General features: G+C 36.5%; 1 protein-coding gene across 1 annotated transcript; it reads right to left on the reverse strand.

Annotated features, from left to right (window-relative positions):
- Positions 1 to 5,307: 5,307 nt before the first annotated feature.
- On the reverse strand, positions 5,308 to 6,333 carry LOC139720939 (trace amine-associated receptor 9-like). The gene has a single exon (XM_071632270.1). It carries the CDS (start codon positions 6,331 to 6,333, stop codon positions 5,308 to 5,310), a length of 1,026 nt encoding a protein of 341 aa, XP_071488371.1.
- Positions 6,334 to 16,150: the final 9,817 nt, after the last annotated feature.

Here is a 16,150-nt window from a genome sequence, read left to right on the forward strand (position 1 = left end):
TGTAACAGAAGGTTTCATCGATATACAATGAATGGCGCAAAAGTACTTCTGCTTAATTTATTTCCTTACGGGAGAGAGGGATAGCTTGCGTAGAGATAACATATAAGAAAGGTGAAAGGAAAGGAGAGGTCTATCTCACATCACTGACCATCGTGATTTAATTCTCTCTCAAACAGGGTTTGATTTTGTTTTCTTAAACAGAGAGTCAAATTAATGTTCAAAGCAAAGAACATATGGGGTGTATAACCAGCACTAATCAAGCATGTACGTTATACTGCATCCTTTAAATCTTTTGCACATTAGGTAATATGAGAGCAATATACAAATTGATCAACACTTTGTTTTTGGTAGTGATCTGTTATATGGCGAAAACGTTCGATTGCTTATACTACGTGTATCCATGTTTGTTCTACAGAGACTGTGAATCTGATACCCCGCCGGGTATTTAACGGTATCAGTACTTTCTAATATATCGTTTACTTTATTATTGATACTTTGTTTTTCAATTTTCGTTTTAGACCAAAGCGTTACGTTAGTTTGCTCACAATACAAAAACACACTATTGCTTTTTAACCATTCCTCTTTTAATCACATTAGAATAACTAAAGGTTTTATTGGATTTTTTTTTTTTAAATGAGACCATTTGTAAGCAATGCTGTATCATCCGCATATGTATACATAAGAGAATTAAATTTCACGATTGAAAATTTCAATTTCAAACTAACATTAATGTACAATCAAGAAATCATAGGGTCCAGAATAGACCCTTAGACCCGTGATTACATAACAACATGTGATTTGTATTTGGTCTGAAAGATACACAGTGCATTCTTTCATGAAAATGACATATAAATCAATCATACTCACAACTTGAAATTCCAAAATATTGTATTTTTTAGGTATGTAATTGTAAGGAATAACATCGAACGCCATTTTTTTCTTTACGCAAATTTGCTCCTATATAAGATATTCCTTATCATGCATATTCTCCAACAAATAATCCACTATATCTGTTTCACTTCACACTGTAGAGTGTGATGCAAAACTGCCAAACTGTGTTGAAATTTTAAAAAAATATATTTTCATTTAGATAATACACTGTATACAAATGTTTGCACCTACACGTACATTCTCTAGACCCCTGTCCGAAGCAAGAAGTACCTTAGGTCATTGTAAATGAATAATTATCATGCCTATCTTAACACTTCAACTCATCTGATTCCATTGATTTCATTGATTTGATTGATTTGGTATTTGATTGGCACATGCTCGGTCTACTTTTAACTTTGCAAGCCTTGTTGTTGGTCTGTATAGCTTCTCAATAATTCTGAATCTAAGCCTGATTGTTTGATAAGAGGATCAACTTGTGCATGTTTGAATAAATCCTGATCTCAACATTGGTCCAACAGATAAGAGTTTAATGCCCAGAAGTCGTTCTTACCGTGGGGTCCATGTTCGAAATTCGTTAAAAATTAACTTGAAAGTAATGTGTAATCTTAATCTTATAGGTAATACTTTCGAAATATTAATCTTAGGTCTGTGTTTCTAGTTATGTATATGTGACTCTTAATATGTATACGAAAATTGTGTATTATGCATGTGAGCGTCTATTTAAATATACTCTCCACATGGAATGTTCACTGATATAATGAACATTTATTTGTGCTTGTACTTGGTAACGAATCTTGAGTGTTTGGTGTTTTGTGTTAATTATATGATGTTCCGTTATAGCATTATTCTTCGTTGTTTTCATTTTTGATATTTAATTTCAACCCATTCTATAATACTTGCGTATTCTTATCATTATTTCGTGTTTATGATTGAATTGTGCACTTTTTTTTTCTTTGGGGGAATTTGTTCTGTATATGTTTTTATACTTTTAACTTTATTATTTGTGTTGTTTCGTTTGTACTTTGAAATCTTTAATTGTTATGATTTCTATGGACGGAACCATGGGAAACAGCTTATGCAGAGTTACACTCCCGTTTTGAAATGAAGAAATTAATCATAAATGAATGTCGGTAAATGTATTGGACTTTAGAATTCAGGCTGTAACAACAACAATAATGATAACGATAATAATATTAATTATGCTCTTCTTTACTCAGGGTAGCATTTTCAGTGTTGACTTTGTTCTGCCAGAATTCCCTGCCAATACCGTTATCCTGGATAGCGTTACCAGGTACTGATATTGAATTGAATTGAATTTATTTGTTCTGCATAAAAATGCCAAAGAATGACACTGATAATCAATGACAAACAAAGCACAGCATGAAGGTGGATATATGGAATACAATAAGCTGAAGGGAAGCAACCTTCGACGAATTAAAAATTTCTTTAAAATCTGGCCGACACCCAAAAACAATGAAAACATACCATTATCTTTGGTGGTAATCATTTTCATGTTTTGTTATACAAAGAGATGAACAAATATACAGACGTAAGTAGAGAACCAAAACACACACACACACACACACACACAAAAAAAAAATCAGCAATGACACACGAATTCTACATTTACATTACAGAGGAACAACAGAAACAAAGTGAATTATAACCATTAGATGAAAGAATGCCAGCCAACCATGTTTAGAAGTTATGATGGTAATTTTGTGTAAAATTCTCAAGAAGTTTACGTTTGAATACATTGAAAATGGTAGCTTTATTAATATCGTCTGTTACTGAATTCTATATTTCATGACCGGACGTAGATAAAACACAGATTTTTGAAAAATCTCAGCGTTTCTGGTTATTGATTGTATAGGGATGAATATTGCAATTTAAAGTGAAATAATGCAGAAGAAAATTGGGTAAAAGCTTTTTGTGCCATAAAAACATGAGACGAGAGGGCCACGGTGCCAGGATGATTTATTTTATTATCATTCAGTTCCGGTTACTTTATTTCGTGCTGTATAAATTCAACTGTCGATCGTGGTCAGAGAATCTGATGTAATTCACTCTTTCCATATTTGAAATAACATATTGTCCTTCGATTTCCCCTTTCTCTTCAAAGTAGATATTAATGCAATGACATTATTGTGCAGGTAGATATCAGGCAAACAAAATGAATTGCAAAATCACGTCTGGCAAACCGCACGTAAAGCTTTTAAGTTCTCTCTCTCTCTCTCTCTCTCTCTCTATTTTCTTAAGTTTTCTGTCTGTCAAGAAAAAAAATATCATCTTTACGATTGCAATAAAATATCTATGAAGCAAAGTGTACATGTTTTTTTTTCATCTCGATGTACGCACACATTATTGTTTTAATATCGACTAAATTATTCAATCAGATTATACCTTTTGAACAATATGTATTCAGTAGGCCCTATATTAGTATAGGTAAAGTCTGTTCTTATACTTTTATTCCTGTATTCATTTAATTGCTTTGACCGAGCATATAAGATAGAAATTATCATCATCATAAACGAACAAGTTTATACAACATGTTTACGAATTATAAAACGCAAAAGTTATGCAGGGTTATTCATCTTTGTCATGCATTGTGATTGCTATCTTTGCAGTAACACAACTAATTTGTTCAGTCAGACATGCGTTTTGAACAATACATGGGCATTCATGATATTGACGCTATATGAAGTTAATTCTTATACTTATTTTCGAATATGTATTTATTTAATTGCTCTGACCGAGCATATTAGATATAAACAAACACGACCCTATACATAGTATACCGTTGATGTATGTTTATGAAATGATACAAACACAAACCTGTATAGAAGTAGGATATAATTATGCATGGCTCTTTACCTTTATCATGCAATGTGATTGCAATGATCTGTATAACCATGGAAGGTCTATGACTTAATCATTAACAAGCGTTCAGTTTGTATATTAATGAACAAAATGATTTTTACACAACTGTAATATACAAATAATTTTTAATACCGTTGATTGTTTTTCTACAGTTATGCTAATCCATAAGTAAAGTGACAAAGGCTGTAGACCTATAATAAGCCAATTTGGGGTTCCAGTTTGAGCATAAGCAGATAAAGGTCATTCGTACCGAGAGACGGGTTGGTTTTTAATTTCACTGAGGTAAGCATTTGTAATGTTATGGTTATTCATGAAATCCATATAAATCTGCCAGTGCATCCACCTGACAGCTAGCCTGGTATTTGGCAATGTTAATAGAGAAAAAAAGAAGTTTGTTAATGTATTCAAAACAGCACAATGAAATGGATGTTTCCCAAAGTGTTGATTGACGAACCATTCTGGGCACTTCATATACACAGGTTCGTTCTTTGTTAGAATACGAGTTCAATAAATTGCTATGTTCGGCAAGTTCTGCACTATGTCGCTTTGAATTGAGTGAAGTGCCTAACTAACTGAGAAAAATGAAAGGTCATTAATTTTGTACCCATGTGCACATGAGCTATCTCCGAACTGGCTTATTTAATGTAAATAATTTGTGTATTTTAATAGAAAGCAAATTTCAGAAAGGACATCTTGAGTAAAAGCGACAGAAAGGTGTAATAATGTGAGAAAAGCTATCACTGCCTTTATCATGATTATTATCATGATCGTAAATAGGCTTTACTGTAAGATTATTATCCAGTAAAGAGCTGGGATGTTTAGTTCCAGTGTGTTTACTGTTTTTGTGTGTATTTGACTGCATTTTATGTGTATAATACTATGTTGTCTATACGTTTAAAGGGGATGGCTAGTAACTGATCAGTGGGAATCAGTGGGAATCAGTGGGAATGCTGGAGGATGATTGTTCCAATCCTTGTGGGATTCATTTAAGAGTACATTATATCTATTGTTGTGTGAAAATTATTTGCTTCAGAATGGTTTCATATTCAAGTAATGTGCAGCTTCATGTTTCCAGGTTAGCGTGCCTGGTCAGTGACGGGGCATTCAATCTGCACATTACTTGAATATGAGACCGTTCAGAAGCAAATAATTTTCACTCAACAGTAGATATATAATGTACTCTTAAATGAATCCCACAAGGATTGGAACAATCATCCCTCAGCATTCCCACTTATTCCCGCTGATCGGTTACTAGCCATCCCCTGTATCTACGCCATGATACACTGATCAGATAATCAAAGTGATTTAAAAACACAATCAATTAATAAATCAGTCAATCAGAAGAGAAACAAACCAAGCAAATTTACAGCAGCACCATATGACCCGCTGAACAGACAAGCAAAATGACATGATGCACCCATGAAGATAATATCCAAAAGAAATACAAAATATGTGACTTCAAACCCTTTGTGGAAGAGAGGTCCCCCACACCATCTTTTAATGGTGCTGACACATCACAATGTTCTTCAAGCTCAGTCAGTGTAGATTGTGATTATTCTCCTCTAGATCGACATTGACTTTGTTACCAGCGAGCCACTTGAAAAAGGAGGGGAACATCTTCCTAAACGCCTTCCGGAAGAAAGGATTTTTAGTGCTGTAGATGAAGGGGTTCGCTGCTGAACTGATGTTCAGGAAGAAAAAGCTGATGTCGTTTGTGAGTACGAAAGCAAGACGACTTACGTCAAAGAAATATTCGACGGTGAACCAAACGCATGTTGGAAATAAGCTGACGCAAAAGATGATCACCAGGAGTAGGATGGCGCGTATTGCTTTCACCTCTTGCTTGAGCTTTGGTCCCGGAGGAGGGATCCCCATGGGCGGATGAGGAGCGGCCATCTGGATGCGCCGCGCCTGGGATTTGGCGATGGAGAGAATCCGGAGGTTGCTGGCGATGACGACGAGGCTAAACATGACGATGAAAGCGCTTGTGAAGAGGCGGTGAACTTTTCTTGACGACCTCCTGTTCGGCTCTGCGGCGCAATACTCAACAACGGATTGGTCCTCGCTGGCGCCATAAGCAAACATGAAACCATACGTCAAACAACCCACCCACATCCAAACAATTACATTGACCACCCGTCTGGTTGTAACCATGGAGACGTATCGCAGAGGTCGAGTTATAGCGACATATCTGTCTACGTTCACCAGTACGATGACCCCAGAAGATACCCCGGTGAAGACGTAGGGCCACATTGTGAAATATACTACCGTTGCCTGAGTGCACGTAGCGTGACTTATTCGAACAAGTCTTCTGAAGACTTCTACAGGTATGGCAACCAGACCAGTCAGGAAGTCTGCGAGGGAAAGACAAGCTATGAGGAGGTTGCCTGGTTCCCTCAGCGTCGGTTCCCTCCGTATGGCGAGCATGACTAGAGCGTTGCCGATCACGATGACGATGGCGAGAGGTGTGAAAGCGACAGTCATCAGCGACCGATGGAGGGGAGTTCCTATTAGGGTGGAATCTACGTGCTCATCAGGTAAGCTTGTGGCGTTAAATTCCATACTGTGTTATACTACCAGTAAACAAAATGACTATTTGCAATCCACGACTCGATTTGTCTCAAGGGTCCTTTGGAGTATGCTGAACAATACCTGCGCTATTTAGTCCTTATAGAATTTCTGGCTCTTTTTTGTCTTATCAGATTTCCCGGTTTCTGCTTTTGCCATCCGCTTGCATTTTGCTAATCCAATCTTTTTTTGTTGTTGTAACAGTTAAGAGTGAAGATGTGATACCAGACATCAAGAACAATCGTTTGGGAAGGTGATTGATAGTCCTATACCTCGTGATTCTTACGCAGCACATACATGTACATCAAGACTTTCTACCAGTGTAGGCCCTACACCCTCTCATGGCAAACAAGAAAGCGAGCAACACATACTCTCAAGGGATGTCTTCTTAGGTCCTGGACATCCATCAGTCACAAGATATTGTTGATATTTCGTCTTATCCGATTACCAAAACGGTTCTGAAGAATTTTTTTTTCAAATTAAGTCACCTCATATCCCGAGTGGAGCAAAACGGAACTGAAGATACTATGTTGCGAACGAAATCTTTCACTGAGATCCGAAGCCACGCGCACTGAAGAATACCGCCTGCTCATTGATTCTCTGAATATATCAACAGTTTGTTCGCACAGTCGGGATCAACAGTATATGTACCGTATTTTACCATTGTTTGCCGTGATTTTTTTTTCATGGAATAATCTGAGGAAGCCTCTGATGAAGCCAGTTGATCGGTTTCTGGTTAACTGTTGTGGTTGTAGTTTAAAAGAAATCATTGTCTCCAAGCGAATGAAGTCAATATCTAACAGATGAAGGAATTCATGGTCAAGGTATATACAGTGGTAACGAAAAGAGATTAATTAGATTGCTGGAATTTTGTGAACCAATCAGAAAGTGCCGCACGCCTTTTTGACAAAACACTAAATAATAAATGCATCATTATTTCTTGAACACGTCCCGCATATTATGTCAAGTACAACTCAGAGCGTGACTGCATAGTGTTGTTTGGTTTTGGTGATTTTTTTTTTAATTATTAAAACGTGTATTTCAGACATGATGGGGGAAGGGGCTTCAGTATTATGCCGACAGAATGATTCATGCACTGGCACGCCACTTCTGAATGATTGCCTAACCCACTGAATCATCTGTTCCAATGGATCTCTCGGCAGAGTCTCCAGAAACAGGAAAAGTGCGTGGTAAACATCTAAAATAAAGCAGAAACCCAAGAAGAAAACCGCGGAAAAAAGATGAAAGCATGCTTCCCCAAATGACTTCTTCTATATGTCTTGCTTAGCCTGAATGTGAGAGGATTATATAAAATTGGTGTAAACAGCAAAAAGTTAACAATGTTTTTGCAAGAAACATACTGGACAAAAGATATGGAGACAATCACGTTTATCCAAAGTGAATGGAGAGGCAAATGCTTCTTTTCACATGGAACCAATCACTCTTGTGGTGTGGCGATTCTTATAGATAATAGATCTGACATTGAAATGATAAGATAGATTCACAAAATGATGGAAGAACTCTACTTTTAGATGCTAAGATAGACGGTTATGATGTTATCTTAGTAAATGTTTATGCACCGGCTAAAAAGGTGAATAGAAAAAGTTTCTTTGCGAAAATTGATAAATGGTTGAGTTATCATACTTCAGAAAATGAAGTCCATCGTTAGGTGGGGATATGAATTGCGTACTCGATATTAAGAAAGATGTGCGTGGTAGTCAAAGCTCGTATTATAAGACACCACAAAGTTTGCCCCAACTTTGTAAACGAAGAAAACTGATTGACGTGTGGAGAAATACTCATGCCGATATCAGACAATTTACTTGGAGAAATTTGTCATTAAATGTAACATCAAGACCTGACTACTGGTTAGTCAGTAAAAGTGCACAGGCAAAAGTTTTGTCAAATGATATAACACCGTGTTGTAAAGCTGATCATAATGCTATTTCTCTTAAGTTAAAGGTTTCAAATATCTCTAAAGGTCCAGGGTGTTGGAAAATGAGCACAGAAATACTAAAAGATGAAATATATCAACAAAAAATTAAATCTCTCATAGAAGTATTTCAGGTAATGCATGTTTTTCTTTTATAAAGGTATGGGAACTCATAAAGATTAAAGTACGTGAGTTCACGCAAAAGTTCTGCAAAGATAGAGCTTCCAGAAAGAAAGAAGCAAAAGTATGCTTAGAACAAAGATTCAGTGAACTTCAGAGAATGATTGATGTAGACAGTGATGTAAAGATACGGAAAGAGTATATTATGTTAAGAAAGAACTTGAACGGGTTAATGAAAGACAATGTAGAGGCGCAGCTGTTAGAGCAAGAGTTAGGTGGATGGAAAAAGCGGAAAAGTGTACGAAATATTTTCTAGGCTTAGAAAAATATAGATCAGAAAGAAAAGAGATAAACCAGTTATTTTCGGTATAGGAAAAGACAGATGTTTAACTGACCAAACAGAAATACAGCAAGAAATAGTGCAATTTCATTCACTGTTATATAAGAAATCTAATGTTGAAGAAAATAAGCAAAATCAGTTTATTAATTCAGTTCAAATTCCTACATTGAGTGAAGAGGGAAAAAACAAATGCGACCGTCTGCTAACAATTGCTGAATGCAAACGTGCGGTTTTTTCAATGAATAAAAATAAAGCATCCGGTTCTGACGGTATACCCATAGAATTTTACCAAACTTTTTGGGATGAAATTCAATTTGTGTTGCTGAATTTTCTTAATGAATGTTTCAAAAAGAAAGAAATGTCTGAAACTAAAAAAATGGACTCATAACATTGATTTATAAAAAAGGAGATCAGCGACATTTAGAAAATTGGAGACCAATCACACTGTTGAACTGCGACTGCAAGATAATTGCTGCAGTTTTAGCCACACGCTTGCAATCAGTGATTAGTGAAATAAGTAAACGAAGATCAAACTGGCTATATAAAAAATCGATTATCCGCTTTTAATATACAAATGACTAATGATATTATTGAATACATGAAAAGAAAAGGAATAGATAGTGTAATAATGATGGCAGATTTTTCAAAAGCTTTTGATGTAATTGATTTTGATTTTGTATTGTTGTGTTTAAACAAAGTCAATTTTGGTAACTTTTTCAGACATGGATAAAAATACTGTATACAGATATTCGCAGCTCAGTGTTAGTAAATGGCTGGATATCTGAGTCTTTCTTAATACAAAGAGGCATTAGACAAGGATGTCCACTTTCAGCTTTACTTTTTGTGCTTGCTGCAGAATTTATGTCGACCCGAATGAGAAATAATAAGTGTATAAATGGTATTTCTGTTTTAAAGATGGAGGAAAATGCTGAAGTAAAATTATTACAATATCCAGATGACACATTATTTTTTTGGTTCAGATAAACAATCATTAGAAATAGTAAATGAAGAGTTGGAATTATTTGGAAATGTGGCAGGACCAAAATTGAATAAGAGCAAAACATCAGTTATGTGGCTGGGAGCTGCCAAGTCAAAATGGTCACTCGATGATCTTGATTTAGTGTGGACAGACACACCCACAAAGTACTTAGGGTTTTATGTTTCACCTGATATGGATAAAGCACGCGTTTGGAATTGGGAGAACAAAATTACGAAATTGCAAAGACTTTTGGATAATTGGAGAAAAAGAAAACTTACTCTTTTTGGTAGATTGATTATTGTAAAAAAAAACCTTAGCTCTAAGTCAAATAGTTCATATACTTATGGTTGACACAGTTCCTGAGAAAATATTGAAAAGATTGAATAATTTGTTATACACTTTTATTTGGCAAACAAAAACTGAAAAAGTGAAACGGACTGTTATGATCAAAGAGTTTGAAAAAGGAGGTGTTAACATGATCGACCTTTCCAAGCAAAAACTCAGCTTCCGATTGAAATGGCTTGGACGCACTATAGGTGCAACGAAAGGAACATGGAGTAAAATGTGTTTTTATTGGTATAACTTTTTTGGTAGATTAGAATTGTTACTAAATTCCAACTTGGATTGTTTGAATATGAAAATGATAAGCAAAAATCAACTCCCATTGTTTTATATTGAAATATTAGAAGCTTGGGTAATCATAAAGAATAATATTTGTTTAAAATTTCAACCCATGGTACATGGAGTACAATATGAAATTTTATGGCATAATAAAGATGTAACTTTTCATAAAAATACTTTATTTTATGATGGTTGGTATCAAAGTGGAATTGTATTTTTTAATGACATATTCAAGAATGGTAATTTTATATCCATTCCAGAAATTCTGTCTCAACTTAAACGACAGAAAAGTAAGCAAACATTGATTTTTGATTATATGTTATTACGCCAGGCTATCCCAAAAGCATGGATAAGCAATTATACGGAATCATGTATAAAGTTTTATATTAGGTCATTAGAAATTCATAAAATAAGAATAGGAATAAGAAAGCAGAAAAGAAGTATTCAAGATGTTTCAACCAAACAATTTTACAAACTGTTGTGTACACATTCTCCCGATAATAACATGTTGTATAATTCATATACTGGGAAAAGATATTCGACTCATCATTTGACTGGATGAATACATTCAAAAGAAACTTGTGTTATTGTAAAGAAAACAAATTGAAAGAATCTAATTTTAAGATTTTGTATAATCTACTACCAGTAAAAAAGAATTTGTATAGATGGCACATCAAAAGAAATGGAAAGTGTGAGCATTGCGGTGTAGATGAAGATAATCTACATGCGTTTATTGAGTGTAAATTAGATAAAATTTTCTTTTCGTATCTAACACTTATAATCAAAATTATATATAATGTTGATTCTGAGATAACTGGAATGCATCTGTTAAAAGCCCATAAGGAGACTGAATTAAATGTGTTTTTGACAATTGCCTTTTGGTGTATTTATAGATATATACTGTTAAGAAATAAAACCGGAAAAGAATGTCGTGAAACTTATTTGCAACATTTGTTTGAAAGAGAAATTTGTAAAAGAAGAGAGGAAGATTTGAATAGTAAAAAAACACATTATAATTTACCAAAGCAAATGAAGTATATTGTGTAAATAGTTCGTGGTGTTTTGTTTTTTTTTACCTCAAGAATGTCCTTTGAAGCTCAGTGTATTTTATTTTTCAACATTTTGCATAGTGTGATATAAAATGTTGAATTATGGAGGCAATAAATACCCTGTTGGGGTCAAAAAAAAAAAAATCTGTTCCAGTGGAGGATCCCAAGGGGGGGGGGGGGGGGGATGGGCCCACGCCCCCTCTTAATTTCTTTTTTTGTTCACACAAAAGAAATACAGAAAAAAAAAACTGGGGAGGGGGGTTCTTGCGCCCCCTTTAATTTTGTAAACTTAGGCGCCTCCTCTTTACGGACTCGTATCCTGGATCCGCCCCTGTATTCTTATTATTTTGGAATCCCCTCCATTATGGCCGATATAAGTTACAATGTTTAAAAATATGTATATAGGTCTAAGTTATCAGTGATCATTTTGGTGTGAACAGGGAGGTCCTATTTACAGGCGAGCCATTTCTAGCATATTCAGTGTGTTTAATCCATGCAAATTATTACCGTTGCATTACATGACGGTGGCGCCACAGTGGGGGGGGGGGGGGGGGGGGGGGGGAGGGGGCGCTTCTGACTTTGGTGCCACTTCCGGGTTTCATCAGCTGACAATTAAGCAAAAGAAAAATACTTTATTAGCGCAAAAACAAAGCCTTACCGCCCCCCCCCCCCCCGGTTCCGCCGGCCCCTGCATTAGTGAGCATCATATAAGGCGAATTCGAGTGAGAAAAAATGACATACATTTTAGCACAGAAAAAAAATCCTTGTATCCGTGTAGAATCATTATTATAAAAACAAACAAACAAACAAAAACAGCATCGGCTGTGTATGCCGATAACATGCTTAGTTGAATATCAGAAGAAAAAAAATCAGATCCTGAATTTCGTTCAATTCAAAGCGTGAGTTGAAAATACACCAGTTTTGTTTTGTTAATCAACCTCTCTGAGCTCCCTGTTGTTCATGCATTTTTATTTTTTTTATAGTAATGTCATTGTTTCATTTGTTAAAACTGAGCACATCTTTTCTGGTTCTCAAAGGTGCAAAAATGAGTAATATGAAATTCATTGTTTCACAGTTGCAATAAAAAATAATTTGTTTATAATATCAATTATATATCAATATCAATTATCATACCATGATAAATTCGTGATTTCTGTTTATTCTAATAATGCATTTTGGTTTAACAAAAAGTCTTCGTCTCTCTTTCATAGTCAAAATGATCAATCTTTGTGTGTTTGGACGCTCATCTTTTTACTGAATAAGCGACTATAATAGCAACAATATTTTATGCCTATATTCCTGCGGAGAGAAGCGAAGGAGAATTACAAAAACGAAGGAGGAGAAGAAAAGAATTTAGAAAGTATAAAGTAGAAAAAAAGAAGAAACGAGAAGAAGAGGAAGAATCAAGAGAATGAGAAAAAGAGGAAGAAGAAAAAGAAAGAAGGAGTAGAAAGTAGAAGTGATGAATGGGGTGATTCTTTGCAAAACATCAGTGCCGCGCTCATGAAACGACAGGTGACCATGCAAGACTGGACCCTTTGCAGAGAAGGGGTACACGGAAGGCGCCACTGCACCGACCGGCATCCTCTCTCCGGTCGTCGTCGTCGTCGGTTGAAGCCAAAGCTAAAGAGCGTAGCTATCAAGCGCAAGCTAAGCCGCGCCGACTGACACAGCCCAGCCGGCTTCGTAGGTGCATGTTTGTCAAAAATTGGCACGACAAATGCTGGGACCAGATTTCCTCTGAGTTTTGCTTTGTTCGAACAAACTCTTTGCTCACCAGATAACGAGACGGCGAAGAGTAGACCATCTAGTTTGGTGAGTTCGCATGGAATGTTTTAGTGAAACGGGGGATATCACTACAGTCTGTGGGAAAAATCTTCGGTTGTATTCATTCAATTCCGCTTCAGTCCCATACATTCAATATTATGTGTGAGGCTTGTATCTGGGACTGGGTTCTGGCGTCGTGTTGTAGTGTACAGTAAATTACGTGTGTACATGTATGGTAGGGGTATGGTTGGGTGTTCATAATACCGGCCACCTAACGTTTTTCTATCAATAGAAACGTGAAAAATCTCACAATTTGCCTGAAATTTTACTCACGTGTGGAGAAAATCCTTCGGATTCACAAGCGCGCACTGAAAATGCGATCTGAGCCTATTAGAGGTACGCGCTCTAGATGGCGGCTTCGAACGCTTGGGGTGTCATTTTTTCCGCACTCAGTTGCCATGTTCATTTCAACCGACCGCCCTGACAATTTTTCGACAGGCCGCTGTTTTTTTCTAGCGGTCATTTTTTCCCCAATAATATTTGTTGAATCCTTAGATATTACTTTTGAAGGACTGTTTGATGAATTTGAATTGATTTTCATTAGGAGACTTTTCATCGTAATTGAAATAAATTAGATGAGTCGGTTTGTTTTTTCACATTCATTTCTCGTTTCTGCTTCAACTCGTACGGTCGTAGCGGGCGACAAAATAATTATGTCATGTGTATGTGTAACGTGTGTGCACGATCGTACAAGCGGCGGTGACAATTTTGTGGTCAAAATCGTCAAATGTATTACGGAAGGATACCCGACCGTACTCTAATCTACATCTAACAACAAGTCAGCAAAGGTATGCCTAGTTATATATGTAGGAATACACGATAAATCATATTCGATTTTGCTAAATTTCGTTAATTTAGAGGGAATACTTATTTGTTTTCGCCTCATTTTACTCGGTAGCGTGGCCCAGTGAAGAATCAAACACCGTTGCGCATAGTCCCATGCGTACATTTTCTTTCTGTACGCGCAATGCCATTATAGTGCGCGGTCGGTTGATATGGACCCAGTCGGTGTGTTGAACACCTACCATACCACCTATCGGCAGGGTACCTTCCCATCGGCACCCTGCGTATCATGGCTGTTTGCGTATAGAACGAAAAGGTACGCGCGGGATTAAATGTCATTAGCTATAATTTATAAAGACAATAAAAACGAAGAAATGAAAATCAAACTCGAACAAACCAAGCTAAAAATTACACATCCGCTCAGTAACTACGCATGGCTGTGAAATTCACGTGTATTACCTATATGCTGTGAAATTCACGTGTATTACCTATGCTGTGAAATTCATGTGTATTACCTATGGAGGGGAGGGGGTGCCGATCGCAAGGTACCCTTTTTGTAGCTGCGCGAAGAAAACGGAACGCACGCACTAAAATTGCGCTATTTTAAAACGGAGGTTCATAATCAACGAGACGGTCACAACATTCAAAACTGCAGTATCTATGGCATATTTGAGGTAAGAATTAGGCGGATTTGTGTTATATTTTTAGAATAAACAAGCTACAGATCCTTAGGGTGACGATAGGTGGTACCCCCAACCCTACATTGTACCTCATGTGTATACATACTCCGACAGCGTCTTCCACGCCACGTGCACGGGGCGGCGCGGCAACAACTACGCAGTACCAGTGTATATGTCATGATTGAAGGTACCACCTCTCGCCACCCTAAGGATCTCTAGATCATGTAGCTCGTTCATTTGCAAAGTATAAAACAAGTTTGTCCATAGTATAGTCTAGTTTTGCCTCAAATATGGCTAATACTAATAATATAATATGCCATACAGTTTCGAATCTCGTAACCGTCTTGTTCATTCCGAATCTCTATCGGTGATATAACGCCATAATAGTGTGTGCAATTTTCTTTGTGCAGCTTAAAAGTGTACAGTGAGATCAGCACCCCCTTCCTCTATGGGTAGTAGTACACATGAATTTCACGGTTATGCATCTTGTCGTTTTCGTAGCTGATGTGTACATTGTAATTGAACCGCGTTTAACTTTAGTTTGTTACTCAATGTTGTTGTTGTTTATGAATTTCTTCTTTGTTCTTGTTCATAGCTTGTATGGTGCTTAATCCCATGCATTGTACCTTTCCGTTCTATACGCTAACAGCCATGATACGCCGGGTGCTGATGTTAAGGTCCCCTGCTGATATGTGGTGCCCATTATACCATACCATGTCTACTGTGGGTATGAAAGCACTGTGTGGATAGTGCTAGGAAATTGCAATGCACTGTATACCAGCAAACACCAAGCTTTCTGGTCATGGCCAGAGCATTCAACGAAAAGAGTAAAAAGGAGAATTTTTGAGGAATTCAAAGCTTATTTGATGGTCAAAAGATTAGTTTTGAATTTTGAAATGACCGCGTATGTATGTGACCGTGCACCACAAAACAAACAAAAAGTCGCACACACTGATTTTGTGTGGAGACTGAAAATAGGTGAAATGGGTCAACCTAGCCCATCTTGTCTTCTTCTACATTATGTTCCAATTTGGGATCATAAAATGGGCAGGAAAGTGTGTTTTTTAGCAGTTTATCTTGAACTTTTTATGTAGAATAGTGTGATTACGCCATAACATAGGTGTGTTTTTAGAGTCCCCTTTTCATCTCTTAAAAACCTTGAACACACTCTTCACTTTAAACTCAAATAACTTTTGAAAGTTTATCTTGCACTTTTTTGGTAGAATACATGTAGTGTGATTAGGTGTGTTTTTAGCGTCCCCTTGTCATTTTTTAAAAACCTTGAACACACTCTTCACTTTAAACTCAAATAACTTTTGAAAGGATGATACTGCTTTGAAAGCTGGCATCAATTATGAACAGAATATGTTAATACGGCACTCTCAATTTCAGTTTAATCTAATAATCGCTTCATTGTTGTTACTCTGGTGATTTACATCCTGTTTTTTTGTTTTGTCCCATTCGTTGCACAGCCAGCAC

This window comes from Diadema antillarum, unplaced genomic scaffold, assembly GCF_040938485.1.
Source record: "Diadema antillarum isolate AM-2024a unplaced genomic scaffold, OU_Dant_1.0 scf00000135, whole genome shotgun sequence".
NCBI classification, from domain to species: Eukaryota; Metazoa; Echinodermata; class Echinoidea; order Diadematoida; family Diadematidae; genus Diadema; species Diadema antillarum.

Bases quoted from the DNA above. Each gene is read 5' to 3' on its own strand.
- LOC139720939 (XM_071632270.1), bottom strand. From the start codon at position 6,333: ATGGAATTTAACGCCACAAGCTTACCTGATGAGCACGTAGATTCCACC.